The 20,597-nt window shown below is 41.5% G+C and overlaps 1 protein-coding gene across 1 annotated transcript in view; it reads left to right on the forward strand.

Moving 5' to 3' along the window:
• The window catches only part of CCDC91 (coiled-coil domain containing 91), a 519,220-nt gene that overhangs the window by 409,690 nt on the left and 88,933 nt on the right, over positions 1–20,597 (forward strand). The window contains exon 13 of the mRNA XM_075901364.1: positions 17,278–17,382. Coding sequence (XP_075757479.1) covers positions 17,278–17,349 — 72 coding nt within the window. The 3' untranslated portion in view covers positions 17,350–17,382. The remainder of the gene's footprint in view (positions 1–17,277; positions 17,383–20,597) is intronic.

Raw genomic sequence — 20,597 nt, forward strand, 5'->3', positions numbered from 1 at the left:
TCCACCAGAAGCACAGGCCATATGGGCACAGCCAGAGCTCTGCCACAGTAGCCTATGTATGATTTCTCCACTAAAGCAAATGGAGAGGAGAAGATAGGTTATACAGGGATAGAGAATGGCAGAAATTGCTCCCCCCCCCCCAAAAAAAAGATGAAACATCAATAAAAGTAAGGCATATAGGCATACTCTGCATCACTTACAATACTCCCACTGTGATGTTCTTTAAATGTTTCCATTTCTCTTTAGTGTGTATCTGTTTGTATGGGTCCCACAACCACAGTGTCTGAGCAGCTCACAGACATTAATGAATTTAGTATCCTCACAGTGCCTCTGTGAGAAAGGGAGTGCTATAAACCCTCATTTTACAGAGGGGGAAACTGAGGAGCAGCATTATGCTGTGACTGACCCAAAGTCACAGAAGTCATTCTGGAAGTCTCTGGCAGAGGACAGGATTGAATCTGGGTCTCCTGAGTATACGTAATGCCTTAACTACAAAACCGTCCTTCAGCTCCAATTGTTTTTCATTGTAACAAGACAAAATTTAATTCCAAATAGAACAAGTTACTGCTTGGAGTTCTATTGCATTAGGAGGCCTTGTGTTGCCCCAGCGATGTGAAGTTTCCAGTCACCCATGCCTTTTTTTTAATAGAAGAGAGATTAGATGCTGATTCAACAAATCATTTAAACACATGCCTGAATCCATCCTTATTCATCAAAGCACTTAACCAAATATGTAACTACCATTAAAGTCAATGGAACTTTCAAACAGCCTCAACATTAAACACATGTTCAAATGCTTTGTTGAATCAAGGCTGTAGAGAGTATAGTAATGGTTCTTATTTTAGTTTTTAAAGGAAAATAGCAATTGCTATGTGCCGCTCTAGCTCAATATCGTGTCCAGTGGGACCTCTAGCTCAATATCCTTTCTCTCACAATGATCTGCACCAGATGGATTTTAGAATGGTGCAGCAAATTCCATACCGGATAATTATGGAATAATCAGTCCACTTGAAAAATGTCTTCCTACCTGTAGGATGTTAGAGCTTTATTTATGATTTGAAGCTTGATTATCTATATTGCAAATATTTATAGATATGCTTTTATCATATGTAATGTCACCGTGGATGTTCTTATTATTTGTATAAATGATCTAATCTTTTTTTGACCCCTGCTAAAGTCTTGTCTTAGTGCTATCTTAGGGCATGAAATTCCACAGGTGAATTGTATTATTTTTAAAAGGCTGCCTTCATATTTTTTAATGTCTCCTTATTCCTGTGTTATGAGAGAGGGTAAGGAGGTGCATAGACTATACATTCTCCATAACATTCATTACTTAGTTTACTGTCCCATTTTAGCCACCTCTTCTATAAACTAGATAGACCCACTCTTTTTTATCTTTCCTCTTGGGAGGGTCTTTCCATGCCTCTAACCTGTTACATGACTGTCTCTGGATCCATTCTATTTCAGCTGTATATGTTTTGAGATCACATTGAATACAGTGTTTTCCTCTGCCCCAGCAGACTTGCAGGGTGCTGATCATAAGCACAAAATTAAAAAGTATTTTTAATACACACTGTGTCCGAAGGGTGGTACACATGCTTACACAAATTGTTACATGTGCCTTTTGATTTGACTTTGGACCATGTTCTTTCCTCCCACAGAGCTTTGTCTTTCCAGACCAAGATACATTGTTGTATGGGAGGTCATCCTACCGTTGTTAGCTAAACTGATGATTATTTGTGCTCAAAGAAGGCCATAACAGAGACTTTGTGTATTCCCTCCTCCAATACTTCTCTCCCAAACCCAAATGATTTCCCTCCAGCCGGGATGTTATCAACAATGTATATGAATACATTAATCCCAACATGCTGATAGAACTGGGACAGCGGGAGCATCTATGCTGTCTGCAGCAAGGTCACATCTGTATCATAATTAGGGGATACAGAGGCAAGGATATAGAGTTTGATTCTTGTTTCCAGTAATGCTGCTTTACACCACTCTGACAGTGAAAAAGGGTCTTACAGTGAATGTAACTATAATTTGCTCCCCAGATTAAGGTCCTTTTATACTATCGAAAAGTATACAATAATCTTAGCATAAATAGGAATCTGATCCACAGACTTTGCATGTTTCCCACTTTCCCCATGCCCAGGTCTTTGTAGAATTTTCTTACTTTGTGGAGTTAGAGGAGGGTTAAGGCAGAGGTTGATTTAGCAAAAAAAACCATTCTAACAACTTTCATGTTGCTTCAGCTTTAAATTTCTCCCTTCCCCTCTCCCCACCTCCCTTTTTGTTTTTTTAAAAGATGTAATCCACATAGGAAAGTGACTTTTTGTTTATTTGGGTTAATTTTTTCTGTAAAACATCACACACATTTCTCGTTTACTCAACTGTTGGTATAAAAGTAGGTGATATATTCTGGTGTCCCTGGCAGGTTACATAAGTTCCCAAACTGAGCACAAAGACCCTATTTTGTGAAAATAAATGCATTCTCTCTCTGCTCACGTCTGAAGGATATCCCTAATGTACTGTCCTGTGTTTATCGTGCAATAATATAATGCATATCTGTGCAACTCATGGCCATCTTAGAAAAGCATTCATGTTTAACACACGCTGTTGATGCATCAATTAACTTCATTAGAGTTGGCTTCTCAAACGATTGTGAGTGCTTCCTTGTACAGAATGTTCCATGCCTGTGTTGGGGAAGGGAGGCCAGCCAGAGGAACTTGCTGTTTATTTTTAAGCCAATGTAAAAGTAGACCGTGAGCAGACACCGCCTGCTGCAGGCTAGACCTGACAAAGAGGTCATCTTTGTTGCACATGGCTGACGAACTGCGTCCCCTGCTGATGATCAGGACTATTTTTAGCACAGGTTAAAACTCTTCATTCTTGACATGGTTTTTATTTCTTCTGAAGAGTCAAACTGCGTGCCTAGGGGAAAAAAAATTAAAAATTCAGGAGGCAGTGGGGCTAATATGAGCCATGGATCTGTGTAAAAAGAAACCTGATGAAATTGCTTCTACTGGTGCTGACAACTTTGTCCTGGCAGCACCAGTGCACTAATAGTTATAGGTTGAAAAAGGACCATTTTCAAAAGCAGTTCATAATGATAATGTAAATTTCACTTAAGTAGATATGATTACAGTAAATTGCACAGAATTGCAACAGACACTGTGCTGCACTGTTTATAGAGCAGTATAGGTTTACCGGCTCCACTTTTCGACAGTAAATGGAACCCTGGAGGGGAGAAAGAGGAGGCCTTTTGGCTCAGTGGATATGTAAATGTCTATGGGATCATTTTAAAACAAATGAAAACTTTGTTTGAGTCTGCCCCAGATACAGTGAGTGTAAACAATGCAGTGGTGGTCTGTCCTGCACCTCTTTTTTCTATGTGTGGTGATTCGCTATTGTAAATAATGCTTTAGTGCATGAGCCTTGTCCCCTCAGAGGGGACACAGATGAAGATGAAGATCCCTGTTTTAACACAAGCAAAGTGAGATGTTGACATGATTTTTTTCCCCATGTATTTCATATATTTTGAGATTGGAAGGAATCATTATGATGAACTGATGTAAGGTCCTACACAAGCCACAGAACCTCATCCAGTAATTCCTGCATCAAGCCATTACTTCTGTATGATCAGTAGCACATTTTTTTAAAAAAAGAATTCAGGCTTGACTTCAAGACTTCACGTGAAAGAAAACTTATCAAGCACCTAGGTAAGTTGTTCCAAAGGTTAATTTTCTTCACTGATAAAACCTTGCCTTATTTCTACTCTGAATTTTTCCAGTATCACCTTCCAAACATTTCTTCTCATTATCCTTTTTTTCCTCTAAATTAAAAAACCACCTACCATCATGTAGTTATGTGTAGCCTGTGTAGTCACCTCTTAGCTTTCTCTTAAATAAACTGAAGAGATTAAGTTTGTCATCTCTCATCTCTCTGTATAAGACGTGTTTTCCAGACTGCAAATCATCCCTTTTGAAGTGTGTATAATGGTCTAACCAATGCCATATACAGCAGTAATATCAAGTTCTCACTTCTGTATAATAGTTACCTGTTCATGCATCCAAGGATTGCTTTCATTCTCTTAGCTTACAGCATCCCACTCGGAGTTCATGTTCAACTGGTTATCCTATCATGACCTCTAGGTCTTTTCAAAGTCATCATTTTCTAGGATACAGCAGCCCTCATGCACACATTAAGGGTTTGAGCGTCATTATTTTTTCCAAGACTTATGACCTTGCGTTTGGCTGTGTTATAAGGTATAGTGCTCAAATGAGCCCATCTTATCAAATGATCTAGGTTTGTCTTATAGCTGCCCCACCTCCCTCCCTCTCTGTTTCGTCTTCTCTCTGTGTGTGATTATTTATGATTGCAACAATTTTGTAACATCTGCATATGTTAGTAGCAATCCTGTTATATTTTCTTCCAGAAAAAGATAGTGAATAGGATTAGGCAAATATAGATTTCTGTGGGATTCTAGTAGAAACACCACCATTGTATGAAAATTCCACATTCACAATTACTTCTTGTGATCTGTCAGTTCAAACAAATTTATAATCCATTTAGCTTGGCCTACCCTGATTGGCTGTGTCTAGACTGCACCCCTTTTGCGGAAAAGAGATGCAGATTAGACACAGCGCAATTATTCCTCTTAAAATCAGGAATAAGGGATCTTTCGGAAAAGGCTTTATTTTCCCAAAGGTCCCTGTCTAGACTGGCGCTTTATGCCAGCAAAGCCCTGAGTTGGAAAAAAGCGGCAGCCATGTTTATGCAAATGAAGCGGGGAAGATTTAAATCCCCGCTTCATTTGCAATTGCACTGTGTCTAATTTGCATCCCTTTTACAGAAAAGGGATGCAATCTAGACTGCCAGTGTGTATAATGCTAATTTTCTTTTCATAACAGAATATTATGTGGGACTAGATGAAATGTCAGACCAAAATATAAGTATATTATGGTGAAATAGTTACCTTTATTGCCAAACTTGTGATCTCATAAAAAAACAAGTCTGAAGAAGTAGCATGACCTAGCGGATAAAAAACTGTACCAATATTCTATTTCCAGCTCTGTCATTGGCCATCTGGGTGTTCTTGCCCAGAATTCTCCATGCCTTAGCTTCCCTATCTATAAAATGGGGAAAATGTCACTGACTTATTTTGTTAAATGTGTTGAGATCAGCCCATGAAAAGCTCTATAGAAGAGTTGGGTATCATTAGTATTTGTTCGACCAGACCTGTTTTTCATAAAATCATGCTGATAGGCTTAATTATGTTCCCATCTTTTAATTATTTACTAATTGCATCCCAAAGCAGCCTACTGTGACAAATGACAATATCCTGAATGAGCGGTGAGGAGTCCTGTGCCACCTTATAGACTAACCAAAGTGTTGGAGCATAAGCTTTCGTGGGCAAAGACCCACTTCGTCAGATGCATGTAGTGGAAATTTCCACAGGCAGGTATAAATATGCAGGCCAGGATCAGGCTAGAGATGACGAGGTGGATCCAATCAGGGAGGATGAGGCCCGCTTCTAGTAGCTGATCTGGAGGTGTTAATTCCAAGAGAGGAGAAGCTGCTTTTGTAGTTAGCGAGCCATTCACAGTCTTTGTTTAATCCTGAGTTGATTGTGTCAAACTTGAAGATGAACTGTAGCTCAGCAGTTTCTCTTTGAAGTCTGGTCCTGAAGTTTTTTTGCTGCAGGATGTCTACCTTCAGATCTGCAATTGTTTGTCCAGGGAGATTGAAGTGTTCCCCTACAGATTTTTGTGTGTTGCCATTTCTAATATCTGATTTGTGTCCGTTTATTCTTTTACGTAGGGACTGTCCAGTTTGGCCGATGTGTATAGCGGAGGGGCATTGTTGGCGCATGATGGCATATATTACGTTAGTAGATGTGCAGGAGAATGAACCAGTGACAGTATGGCTGATTTGGTTAGGTCCTGTGATGGTGTTGCTGGTGTATATATGTGGGAAGAGTTGGCACCAAGGTTTGTTGCATGGATTGGTTCCTGAGTTAGAGTTATTATGGTGCAGTGTATAGTTGCTGGTAAGAATATGCTTCAGGTTGGCGAGTTGTCTGTGGGTGAGGACTGGCCTGCCTCCCAAGGCCTGTGACACTTTCACCCTGGACAATGATCCCTCACTTTCACTTTTCATTCTTCTGCACATCTACTAATGTAATATATGCCATCATGTGCCAACAATACCCTAGTCTGAGCTGGAAGCCTAAGTGTGGCTGACTTAGCTAGGCCACTGTAAGGAAATACAGGGGTGGTTACCCTCAACTGTGCCGCCTTTCATGATTTTCCATGGGATCAGTGTTAGCCTAACATGCCTATAGATAGCCAGATCATCTCACTGACCTTTTAAAAAATAGTAATACAATGCTACCCCAACCCTCTGTAATGTCTGCTGTGTTTCCAGATTTGCTAAAAATCGATATTAGTAGTTAAGAGAGCTTCTGGACTAATTGTTTTAAAACTCTTAAGTCATAGCTCCACTTACAGGAGGGTCAACACTCTGGTGATTGACCTTCTGGGGTTTGATTTAGCAGGTCTAATAAAGACCTACTAAACTGAATGCTAACAGTGCCCCTGTCAGCACCAGTACCCCTTGCTGTCACAAGGAGTAAGGGGAAGTCAATGGGAGTGTTTCTCCCATCGACCTCTCACTGTGGAGACAGCACCAAGCCTGGTTTAAGGTACCTTGACTCGAGCTGTGTTGTTTACAGTACCTTGAGTACCTTAAGCCAACCTTCCCCTTAAGTGAAGACCTGGCCCGAGGAGTTAGTTATCTGGTCCTGCAGATTTAAATTTCTATGGTTGCTGTTTAACGTCTTCCCTGGCTAAGATGGAATAGAACGTTTGTTGTTGTTGTAAAATATGAAAACATGATTCTGCTTCTTTCTGAATACAGAAGAGAAATATGTATTGAACACTTCTGCTCCTTCTGCACCATAGATGATGATTTTGCCATGCTTGTGTAGAATCTGAATTATCTGAAGGATTCAGTTTAATCTGAGTGACTTTCCACACTTGGAAAAAACAAATAACTGGATGCAGTTTTCTCAAGAATGGCCCAGTGATGGGATAGGAGATACCCTGATAAAATTGTGTGAGGGCTCAAGAATGGACCAGCAGTAAGCTTAATAGAAATAAGCGGGGAGCCTGGTTCAGAGAGGTGCTTCAGGTCAGGCTTGTGGTACAGTGTTAGAACTACATAGTTAGGTCTAGAATAACAGGAATGCCTGTAGTCCAAGATTCATGTGCAGTATAGAGTTGAAAGAAGGCCCAGGACTGGAATAGCAAATGGTTCTGCAGGTCATGGATGAGCTGCATTCACACAGCTATCTGGAGGAGCTGCCCACAAACCCCACATCCTCTAACCAGTTATTTCATCTCTTCACATTCATGGGCATCATGAACATTGAAAAATAATATCCACACATTCTCAATGTCGTTCCTGTGTTTAATAGGCTTTCTGTTTTGGCTATGGCTTGAGCCCTGCCCAATGGCACGGCTTCAGCTCTTCTACTGCCAACTAGGAAACTTGAGGCCAGAGCACATGCTGGGCCCATTGGCCTGGCAGAAGTTGAGCACATCAAAGAAAGTCTCTGACAGCTACTGCAGCTGATCAAACTCCAGCATCTGCATCAGTCCCATTGGGAGGTAAAGAAAGAGGTCAGAGGCTATAGACAGCAGGAAAGAGGCGTTAGTGGGCAGAGAAGAATTATGAAAAAAACCTGATTGGAGAAGCCTTCACGAGTGAGCATGTAGTAGATAGTATACTATATTCCTGGGCACAAATAACAATGTAATTAATCCATAATTACCCGGTAATCACTCTTGTGAGTATCCATAAACTTGGCACTCTGGGTAATTACTCTTGGAGAGTCAAATTCACCCTTATATGTTTCCAGTGCAGCTATCTGGGGATGAATTTGATCTAGAGGCCCTATGAAAACCTGGGACCTTTCCAGGCAGTGCCCAAGAAGTGATGAGGTGATGGGTGCCACATGACCAAAATGCAAGAGTTAGCTTGAGTGTGGTGCAATCACTTACGTTTGTTATATATTTTAAATATCACTAATTCTATTTGATAATCATAAGTGATTTTCAGTTCAGAAAACTTTTTTTAACAGTCACATTCAGAGCCTGATTCTCCCCTCACTAACACCACTTGTATACTAGTAAAGTTATTGTGACTTAACTGGAGTTAATTCTGATTACACCAGCCAAATGAGAGAAGACTCCAGTTCCTTATTTTCCTTTTGTTATTATTAATTATTTGTAATATGATGGCATCTAAGGACACCAAGAAATATGAAGGCACAATTGTGCTAGGCAGAGAACAAATATTCTCCTCTCTGACCTTTGCATGGAAAAAGAACTTTAAGTGAAAGTTTTATGAGAGACTGAAGATGTCTCATCTTCATCTGAGTCACAGAAATCCTGATTAAATACTAGATCCAGAAAGAAGCATTTGTTTTACCAAAATTTAGTCACCTGCTTATTCTCTGAGCTCATTGGGAGGTCTCTCCTATCAGATGCAGTTAAATCCACAGGCTTATGACTGGAGCAGACAAAGGTGGTGGAAAAAGTCAGTGATACTTTGAAGGGAGGGCAAAAATAATGCACTACAGCACCTATGTTCATTACAACAGTAACACAACCATGAGGAAATGTGAAAGCTGAGAAAAATTACTATAATTACTAATATATATAAACATGCCTATTCTGTATGGGATTCTGTCCCCTTCTAGCACCTCAGCCACAGATAGTAGTTGCTACACCTTTAGTCAACTGTGCAGGGCCTTTTACTTCAGGGGTTAGCAACTCATGCTTTTAGATTCAGAGGTCTTATGCTTGATCCTCACTGTTGGTACCTCACCATAGCATAGGAACGGGCATTCAAATTCTGGCCCGTGGGCCGGATCCAGTCTTTGTGGTAAGTCCCTGATAGGTTCCCACCTCCATGTTTACTTGTCCTTTTGCAGGTATAAGAGAGTCGCAGCTCTTGTTGGCCACGAACAGCAATCTGCGACCAATGAGCGCTGCAATCATTGGATACCTGCAAAAGCACAAATAAACACAGTGATGGCAGTGGACTGCCGCTTTTTTTATTGCCCACCACTGCCATAGCATCATGTTGCAAATAGAGTTCTTGGTTTCAATAATTGGAAATAGGGTTTTCCAAACGTGTAAGTCAGTGTGACTATATTAACTTCAATGGAGCATATACATTGGGATTCCTGAGCAATGCACAAGTTTGAAGAATGATGATATCCCTTGTCTGCTGCACATTGCAGGAGACATGCAAAATGCCTTTATTTATACAGATTCTAATTTCTTTTAGAGCTTGAAAATTTCCAAGGCTCAAAGAAGAAAGATGGAAATGAATATTCTAGTCCTATAATCCATTTCCCTCCTCGTGCTGGAGATGTCTTACAATATACACTATAGTACTTTATTCAGCACAGATCTAAATGGCCCAAGAGTAATAGATCTTCAAGCAGGAAAAAAAATTCTAGCTATCCATCCTAAATGATTTCTTTTCTGAACCCTAGTTACTCTTCCTCTTGGCATCTTAAATAATTTCTCTCCACCATGGAGGTATATTGCCTTCCAGTAGCCTTAAGTAGTTATATTCCCCCTTAGACTTTATGTAGCCTCCCTGCAAACAGTTGCTTTCTTAAGAAATCAGTCCCTTAATAATATTGATGACCTTATTTGAATTTCCTCACATGACGCTGCATCTTGATGAAGCAAAGTATGTAATCACATACCAGCATATCGCAATTCCATTGGCTTTAATGAACTTATTTTCATGCTGATAGTTAAGTGTATGTTTAAAAGCTTTTTCCAACCAGGCCTAAGGGATGGGGTGTTTCTAGCGTGGTCAGATGAGAGCAGTATGCACAGGGACTATAGCATGCTCTGTGAAGTAACAGTTCTGCATATACAGCACAAAATTGCACTGGCCTTTTAGTCTACAATGTCTGTTGCAGAGTGGACAAACTTACTGGCCCTGCGAGCCACATACAACAATCTTCAGAAGTTCAAGAGCTGAGGTGCACCTATCTGGATTTGGGGTTTCAGCCCTATAAGAGGTGTTTCCCAGGGCCTGGGGCTTTCATCCCACTCTTCTTAAAGCCCTGAGGCCAATGGCACTGAAGTCCCAAGACTTCTAGTCCACACTGGGCAGAAGCCTTAAAGTTTGGACCCCTAGAATTACAAACTGACCAGTCAATCACACATACTGTGTTAAATATCAACTACTAAAAAATAGAAAGTTAAAAAAAAAATTGGCAAGGTAAAGGAACTGGTTCTGTGCTTGTTTCATTTAAATTAATATGGTTAATAGCAGCATTTTTCTTCTGCACAGTAAAGTCTCAAAGCTGTGGTAAGTCCATGTTGGGTTGTAAATGTTTGAAAGAACAACTATAAAATTTTGTTGAGAGTTATGAACATTTTGGAATTATGAACAATCTCTATTGCTGAAGTGCTCATCACTCTGAGGTTCTACTGTGTACAGAGCTGTAGATAAGTTAATATACATTTGGAAAGCAATTATTAAGATAGTCGATGTTCTTTCATACAAATATATTTGTAGTAAATCTAACTGTCCTCTTACAGAGTGATAAAATCCTCATCTACCGCCACGTGAACGGGTAATGTAATTTTTACCTCTAAAATGCTTGACCATAAATTCACCTGTCCCTTATTCCCCTGGCCATTGGTTTGTCTATAGTTATACTCAATATAGCAAAGTCCAAAGCAGACTGTGGAAAAGGATCTCACAAAATCAGGTGGTTGGGCAACAAAAGAGCTCACAAAAGCTTATTTCTCTCACTACCGAAAGTTGGTGCAATAAAATGGCAGACGAAATTCAAGGTGGACTAATGCAAAATAACGCACATAGGAAAATATAATCTCAACTATACATACAATATGATTGTGTCTAAATAGCTATTGCCATTAAAGAATAGTGATAGAGATGTTAGTCTTTAAAGTGCTACATAGTTCTGGCTTTTGTTATTGCCATTTAAGGAAGAGATCTTGGAGTCCTAATGGCTAGTTCTCTGAAAACATCCACTTAATGTGCAGTGGCAACCAAAAAGGCTAACACTGTTAGGAACCAAGATAATGAGACAGAAAACATAATGTCACTGTATAAATCCATGATACATCTACTTTTTGAATACTGACTGAATGCAGTTCTGGTTGTCATCTCAGAAAACAGATACATTAGAATTGGAAAAACAGAAGGTCAACAAAAATGATTATGGCTATGGAAGAAGCTCATATGAGTAGAAATGAATAAGACTGGGACTATTCAGCTGGGAAAGGAGATGACTGAAGTGGAATTTGACAGAAATTTGTATAATCACAAATGATGTGGAGAAAATGAATAAGGAAATATTATTTTAACCCTTCCACATAACACAAGAAGTAGGGGGTCACTCTATCAAATTAATGGAAACACCTTTCAAACAAATAAAAGGAATTACTACTTCACACAATGCACAGTCAACCTGTGGAACTCATTGCAAAAGGAAGTTGTAATGGGCAAAAGTATAACTGGGTTTAAAAAGGAATTAGATAAGCTCCAGGAGGATGAGTCCATCAAGTGCTGGTCAGGGATGTAGCCCCATGCTCTGTGTGTCCCCAGACCATGATTGATCGAATCTGGAACTAGATGACAGAGGTTGGAACACTCAGTGACTGATTGTTCTGTTCATTCTTCCTGAAGCACCTGGCATTGGCCAGGGTGGGAAGACATGATACTGAGCAAGATGGACTATTTGTCTGACTCGGTTTGGTTATGTCTACACTACAAAGTTAATTAGAACTAACAGCCGTTAGTTCAAATTAACTTTAACAGGGTCTATACATACAAACCGCTAGTTCGAATTTAAATAGAACTAGCAGAGTGCTTAATTAGAACTAGATAAACTTCATTCTATGAGGAGTAATGCCTAGTTCGAATTAAGGGATGTGTAGCCACTTAATTCAAACTAGTTGGAGGCTAGCCCTTCCCAGGTTGCCCTGGTGGCCACTCTGGGCCAAACCAGGGAAACTCTTCTGCCCCCCTCCCAGCCCCAGAGCCCTTAAAGGGGCACGGTCTGGCTACAGTGCTTGTGCCAGTTGCAAGCCTGCCAGCACCCAGCCAGCAGACCCTGCACCTGGCATAGCATGAGCCAGCCACCCGCTGCCACCCAGCCCTCCGCCTCTTCCCAGGGCCAGGCTGGAGGCTCACAGGAGCCTGCCCGGGGCCGCCAGGTCTAGAGCGGAGATCGTGGACATCATCGAGATTTGGGGGGAGGCCTTCAATGTCCACAATCTCTGCACTAGGCACAGGAAAGCGGCCGTCTAGGGCAGGATAGCTGCCAGCTTGGCCACCAAAGGCCACATGAGAACCCAGGAGCAGGTTTGCATGAAAATCAAGTTGGTCCAGTGAGACCCCCGACCCTGAGCTAAGAACATAAAAATGGCTGTACTGGGTCAGACCAAAGGTCCATCTAGCCCAGTAGCCTGTCTGCCGACAGCAGCCAACACCAAGTACCCTGGAGGGGATGGACCAAAGACAATGACCAAGCGATTTGTTTCGTGCCATCCATCTCCAGCCTTCCACAAACAGAGGACAGGGACACCATTCCTACCCCCTGGCTAATAGCACTCCATGGACCCAACCTCCATGACTTGATCTAACTTCTCTTTAAACTCTGTTCTAGTTCTAGCCTTCACAGCCTCCTGTGGCAAGGAGTTACACAGGTTGACTATGCGCTGTGTGAAGAAGAACTTTCTTTTATTAGTTTTAAGCCTGCTACCCATTAATTTCATATGGTGTCCTCTAGTCCTTCTATTATGGGAATTAATGAAGAACGTTTCTTTATTCACCCTCTCCACACCACTCATGATTTTATATACCTCTATCATATCCCCCCCAGTCTCCTCTTTTCTAAGCTGAAAAGTCCCAGTCTCTTTAGCCTCTCTTCATATGGGACCTGTTCCAAACCCCTAATCATTTTAGTTGCCCTATTCTGAACCCCTTCCAAGGCCAAAATATCTTTTTTGAGGTGAGGAGACCACATCTGTACACAGTACTGAAGATATGGCGTACCATAGTTTTATACTTCCCCTCCTCCTTCTTCCCCTGGCTTCCCCTTTCCAGCTCCCTCTTCCCAGGTTTCCCCCTCCCCTCGTCCACCCTCTTTCTTCCCCTCTCCCACCTCCTTTTCCCAGTCTCTCCAGAGGTTAATTTCCCCCCCCCCCCCCAGTTTTGTTAATTAAAGAGAGTTTCTATTTTTGAACACACATGTCCTTTATTTTTCACATCAGGAAGGGGGGCTAGGGAGCGGTAAGTGGAAGGAGGTGAGGGAGGAGGTCTAGATGCACTAATTCGAATTAGCTTATTTCGAATTAATGAATTCGAATTAAGTTATTTCGAATTACTGCTGTAGTGTAGACATACCCTATGAGCCTTGTATGTTCATGTAATGACTGGCTGGTTTGGACCCATTTGGTGATGTTTAATACAGGTTGGAGCTCTCTGATCCAACACCCTTGGGACCTAAGTGGTTCCGAAGGAGCAAGTTTGCTGGGCCAGGAAAGGTCAGGCTTCGGGATCTCCTGGGGGTGCCTCTCCTGGCCTCTCCTGCCCACAACTGGTGGTGGCTCTACACCCGCAGCTGGCACTGGCTTCCTTGTCCTCAGCTGCAGGAGCTCCCTGTCCCTGGTTGTCAGCAGCTCTGTTCTCCCGCTCTCCCCCGACCCTCCAGCTGGTAGCAAATCCATGCATCCAGCCAGCATGGGCTCTGTGTCCCCAGGCTGTGGCGCTATGCTCTTGAAGGGCAGGGCTCCCTGCCCAGTCCTGCTCCAAATGCCAGTTGTGGCTGGACTTCCTGCCCCAAGGCCCCTGACCCTCCAGGCTGCATGCTGACTGAGCTCCTAGCCACTGGCAACCTCTGTGGCTGGGGCTCTCTGGTCAAGATGTTGCTAGATCAGAGAGTCCTGAACCATAGAGGTTCAACCTATAGTGTGAACAGATCTGTGACTGAACATATATATTAATAAACTGAATTTCCCTAGCACCTACTCTTAACTGTCCATCAGTACAATCACTGAGCCCACCTGCTACCCATGTTCCTTCACCAAAGCTGTGCTTTAGAATCCTGTTGTTTCAGGTATCTTCACCCCGTGATGATCTACAGGAATCTTGGACTTAATGGGCCTTGAATCAAGCTTGATCTAATTGTCACAGAAATGAGTGGTGCAGATATAAAGTCTTTATGTCAGCGTAAAAAAAAAAAAAAAAAACTGGCTTGTCTTGGCTTTGTTTCAGCAATCTGATCAACCCTGCTTCACCTTCTCCTCCAGTGGGACTAATGGCCTGTAGTGGAACCATGTTAAATTAGAATCTGTGTTTTTTCACATGGTCCTCTGCAGAATCTATTTTCTTCACTATACCCTTTGGACATCACTGAGCAGACATTTCTCAGTACCAGGTTTGGTGATTTCAACCCTCCCCACCTTCCCCCCCACTATACCCACCAAATGTCCTATTTTTCATTTCCTTTGTGTCCTTATACCCAAAATAAATTCAAAGGGTAAAGTAAAACAAAAATCAGAATATATATTCTTGTGCAAGGAGGGTTTTTTAATCACTTTGTAATGATTTGCACATTAGCATAAACCATCCAAAATTTCTGTCTGTTGTAAGTTCTTCTAGCCAGGCAGCATCTTGATGGAAGCTTTATGATGATTCATAGTTTGCTTTGGATTTACACCAGTAGCCTGTCTTCTGTGAATATTTTATGGGGTTGTCTGATGCAGGGGATTTTAATTGTATGCAGTATCATTGTAGGCCACCAGTTCAAAGGCAGCAGATTGGCAGTGACAGCTGCTATTCTGATGTCTATTCAACGCTCTGGGTAGTGGCAATTCAATTCCAAGTGGATCCCAAAAGCAACTATTTGCTTTTGATTCAAATTGGCACCCTTAATAGTAGTCTTACCTCAAAGACCAAAGTGAGTAGAAATAGGGATGAGCTCTCACTTCTCCACTAGGCATGGTGTCCTTACTACCTAGCTGAGGTAGAGCCATTTGATAAAGTTTTTATTGCTACTTCCCTTCCTATTGATAAGTAAAGAACATCAACTGAGGGGTAGCAGTGGGAGCTGATTTTTTTTCTAAGCACTGGTCAAGATCATTCACAGACAAGACATGATTGCTGTTTTGAAGGTATGACCATTTGATTTCTATCATGAGACAGCCTTCAGAAGCCACGAGAGAGACAATAGTATATAACTGTGTTTGCCAGTATACAGTTATATAAGACATCTACTTTCTATTTCCACACACCAAGTCAGAAGCATTTTGAAAGAAATTCAAAGTGGTACTGTACAATATGAAGGAGCTGCAGTCAGTAAAAGACTAGAAGAACAATAGCAAGTTTATATCAGGCTGTCCTTACAGGAAGGATGGCTCTGGGTTTAGGGCACTAACTTGGGATTTGAGTGACCAAAGTTCAACTCACTGACCTGGATCAGACTTCCTGTGTGACCTCAGATGAGTCAGTTAACTTACTACGCTTTGGTTCCTCATCTGTAAAATAGCACCTCTTTACACTAAAGGGGTGTTGTGAGAATAAACAGAATATGAGCAGTGACATTGGAACAATTTGTATTGTGGGGTTGTTGAGAGTCATTGAACCAAACTGGAAAGCCTATATATGATGGAAGGTATATATTGCACCTCCAGCATCTGTGAATGTCAGGTGCTCAGATACTATGATAATGGAGCTAAGTACGTAAACAGAATTTTCTTTATAAACAATTTCAAAATACATTAATTTCACTTTCTTAATTGTATAACATACAAACAAAAACATGCCTATCCCAAACTTTAGGTGTCTTTGACAATTGTTTAAAAGCACTGATTAACATAACACTCAGCATCAACTTCCGCCAAATGCCATAGCAACCAGTCACTCACTTTTGCCAAAAGTGTGAGGAGAAGATTCACCTTTAAGTTATCCTTTGATGAGAGATTATGAGACTTTCATTAGGTTAAAGAGGAGTCATGAAGGAGAACACTCTGGCTACATCTAAACTACAGAGTTTTTGCGCAAAACCAGCTGTTTTTGTACAAAAACTTGCCTAGGGTCCACACTACAAGCGCATTTTTGCACAGGTAAATTTACAGTAAATCAGAAGAAGAGAGGGGTTTTGCACAATAGTTATTCCTCTTTCTTCGAGGAATAAGTCTTGTTGCGCAAGAGCTCTTGCGCAAAAAGGTGAGTGTGGATGGGAAACGGGGTTTTTGTGCAAAAACAGCCTATTGAAAGAAACACAGGAGGCCATTCTGTTAATGGCAATCAGCGCTTTCTTGCGAGAGAGTGTCCATGCAGTGTGGACGCTTTCTTGTGCAAAAGCGCATCACTTCAACAATGTACTTTTTCAGTGTGGACACACTTTTGCACAAGAAGCTTTTGCGGAAGATCTCTTCCGCAAAAATCTTATTGCACAAGTAGCCTGCTGTGTAGACATAGCCTCTGACTACAGCCCCCTCTCTTCTATGTGGAGGAAACTCAGCTCAGTCATTTACATGGATCTCCATAGCAGATGCCACAGGGAGAGATGATCTCTCAAGTGGCCAGATCCCAGGGCATAGTAGATTACAAATGGCCAATTAAATTCTGCCAGAAACCGTGGGGTAGGCCCCTGGTGGCCATGCAGACACCAAAACCAGTCAACTACCAAACCAGCCCTCCCCTGCTCCATAGCTCTGAAAGAGGTCACAGCCCTATGTGGTACATATGAAACCAATAAGATTTGTAATTCATAGCATCTCTTCTAAAGTGTTACCTCAGTTAAAATCTAGGGAAACATTCTAAACTGCCCATTGACAAGGTGAAGAGACACAGTGACCCTCAATCTCAGGTCCTTCAGGTCTCCTATAACAGGAGTGAGAGTTTCAAATATGTGTCAGGTTTTCTGTTCAGAAGGGCTAGCAATTGGCATTCTTAAAGCTCTTTAAGCTTTACTCCCACCAGCTTTTCAAATGCACTTGCACTGACTCTGCCAAAAATGAAACCTAAATCTCCTTGCTCCTCTTTCTTTTTACCTGTTAGACCACTGTATTCATCAAGAGTGGGGCTTCAGTGCTGTATGGAAAGGGTTATTCCTGCTGTAATGACTGTTTCTTCCCATGTTTTTTTTTGTTGTTGTTTTTGTTTGTTTGTTTTTTGACATTATGTTCTCTTTTCTTGCAGGAAAATCTACTTGCTAAAAATATTGCTGCTGAGAATATTGTTCATACAAGGCAGCGACTACCTACAAGTTAAATATCTCTGCATTTCACAGGGTCTTTGTTTGGGGTAAGTGTTGTCATTTCTTATTTGAAGTAGGGAGAGACTTGAATACTTTTGTTTACAAGAGGATCTTGTGAGTAATAGGTGGCTCATGGCCATACCTCACAATGTTGTTTGTCCCAGTGATTGTGATTGGATAGCTATGGGGCACTTTTTGTGATTTCGACCTTTATCCTGAAGAGGCTTTCAAAGGCATCAACATTTCCCTGGCTAGGGGCTGTAGAGCATGTCGGTGCTTCCACAGTACCCATGGGAGCTCTAATAGGAAGCTGGCTTTTGACATAGTGCTGACTCATCTGAATGCATAAATAATAGCCTTGGTTCTAGATGTATGAGATGGGGCTGAAATGCACTGAATATTTCCCTAACATTAACTTTTTGTGCAAGCTACTGCTATAGACCACACAAAATTGTCTTGCAACCAGAGGCACTGGAACAGTCTGTGTAGTGGGGGTGCTTAGAGGCATACAACCAGAGAGTAAACCTGTATATGATAGAAATGACTTCAAGATGGAGAGCAGCTGCACCTCCAGAACCACTAGTTCCAGTGCCTATGAATGTTATCAGAAATGAAGTAGGTTGACATGACCAAGGAAAGGCGAGCTGGTTTCCATAAGAGTCTCCCTCTATTAAGACCAGTTTTGAGAGTCTCTTTTCTGTATAAAAGTTACAGATTCTACATACATTTCACAAATAAGCAAATCAAAAAAGAGCTGTCTTATAATTAGTTGGTATAATGTTAGTTAGCAGATATTCCCTTGACTTAAAACACCCCACCCTTGTCTTTTCTCTCTGTTGTAATGCTTTTGGATTGGTTCAAGAAAAACTTGGTTTTCAAAATAGCATGCAGAACAAGATGGCCAAGGGGTTTCAGCATTTGACTTGTGCAATGGTCAAATTATCTCCTCCCTGTTCTTTGTAAACAAAACTGTTACAAGGAATATCTAGATAGCATGAAAGTGATTTTCACAAATTCAGTAGATTGCATGTGCTTTTAAGATCCCATCCACCATTGTGAAGGATTATTTTAAAAGGAAATGAAAACTGTCATGTCCTTTCAAACACTGAGAACTCCATTATGGTGTTATTGGCCATCATAGGGGAATTGGAATTGGGCGATTGAAGGGGGAAATGGAGAAGCTTTGTAAGTGGCAATGTGCATCCCAACCCAAAGTAATGTGAAGTCCTTTCATAAGTCTAAGAAGAAAAACCAGCATTTCAATGAAATGAATATTACTGGTAGACTTGGGCATGTATAGAATGGTTACAAATGAGGGACGCTTTCCTCCTCAGGGTTGTCAGGTCTGTTTTGAGAAGGTGTTAAGAAGGTATAGTTCTCAATTACTTGGCAGCTGTCAAAAGTATTCTTGAATAATTTGGCTTGGCGTCTAAAAGGGAGTGTTTCATTCTGTGTAGGTAAGAGTGGAAAAATAAATGAAAAACTTAACAGTGATACCACAGAGTATATCTCCAAGCCCACATCAGAGGGGAGACAGAACTGCTAAGATGGGGAAAAAAATCCACGATGGATGTTGCTGACTGTGATTTTTGTAATGTGTTTGAATGGCTTAGAGATGTAGAACAAGGCTGCAGTTGTCAGGGTATGAGGTCCTGCTGCTTCAGAGGTGTCAAATTATTACTCCTCAGCTGGAAGAAATAGTGCTCCAGTGCCAGGAGCCTGTAGATTTTGGCATATGTCTTATCCACTGCTGGCACGTGTAGGCTGCACTGTGAGGGAATAACTTTTTGTTCTTCTTTGAGAGGCGTCCCTGGGGGTGCTCTACATTAGGTGCTGAGCAGCTGAGCGCATCTCAACAGATTTTTCTCTAGCCGTGCATGTGCGGTGCAACCGGGCCTCCCCGGGTGCCATCGCGCATGCACAGCCCCTCCTCCCTTCAGTTTCTTTCTAACATCCCTGGCTTCAGATGGAACTCTTCAGTGCTTTTGCAAAAGAAATATCTCTTCACACTTTAATTGTTCATACTTAGTTAGAATTAGTTTTATTAGTCATTATAGTTGTTTACTATTCATTAGTGTTAGTTGTAGTGAAAAAAAAAAGACAAAAAGAAGGAAGACTTTGACCTCAAACTGCTCTCTTTGAGTAATACCGTGACATGGGCTCATCCGGCTTCAAACACTGCATGCCCTGCAACAACACAATGCCAGCCTCCGATGGGCACGATAAATATGTCAAGTGCCTGGGGCAGTCACACTCTCAAAGACTGCCAGCATTGTGCAAAGCTGAAAACGTGAACGTGCAAAGACAGGGAGCTGTGGCTTACAATGCTCCTGGCAGACAAGGGCAAACAACATGCCTCTGACCCGGGCTCAGGACAGAGTGCTACATCAAAGTGCTAAATAAGTATAATTATGACATTATTGGCATCACAGAAACTTGGTAGGATAATACACATGATTGAAATGTTTGTATGGAAGGGTACAGCTTGCTCAGGAAGGATAGATAGGGAAAAAAGGGAGGAGGTGTTGCCTTATATATTAAAAATGAACACACTTGGAGTGAGGTGGAGATGGACATAGGAGACGGAAGTGTTGAGAGTCTCTGGGTTAGGCTAAAAGGGATTAAAAACAAGGGTGATGTCATGCTAGGAGTCTACTACAGGCCACCTACCCAGGTGGAAGAAGTGGATGAGGCTTTTAAACAACTAACAATATCATCCAAAGCCCAAGATTTGGTGGTGATGGGGGACTTCAGCTATCCAGATATATGTTGAGAAAATAACACAGTAGGTCACAGACTATCCAATAAGTTCTTGAACTGCATTGGAGACAATTTTTTATTTCAGAAGGTTGAAAAAGCTACCGGCGGGGGAGATGGGGAGCTGTTCTAGATTTGATCCTAAAAAATAGGGAGGAACTGGCTGAGAATTTGAAAGTGGAAGGCAGCTTGGGTGAAAGTGATCATGAAATCATAGAGTTCACAATTCTAAGGAAGGGTAGAAGGGAGAACAAACAGCCTCTCTCCATCTTCTTCAGAACCGAGAACAGCAAAATAGAGACAATGGATTTCAGGAAGGCAGATTTTGATAAGCTCAGAGAGCTGATAGGTAAGGTTCCATAGGAATCAAGACTGAGGGGGAAAACAGCTGAGGAGAGTTGTCAGTTTTTCAAAGGGACATTATTAAGGGTCCAAAAGCAAGCTATTCCACTGTGTCGGAAAGATAGAAAATATGGCAAAAGACCACCTTGGCTAAACCATGAGA

This window comes from Pelodiscus sinensis, chromosome 1 (assembly GCF_049634645.1).
Source record: "Pelodiscus sinensis isolate JC-2024 chromosome 1, ASM4963464v1, whole genome shotgun sequence".
Taxonomy (NCBI): domain Eukaryota; kingdom Metazoa; phylum Chordata; order Testudines; family Trionychidae; genus Pelodiscus; species Pelodiscus sinensis.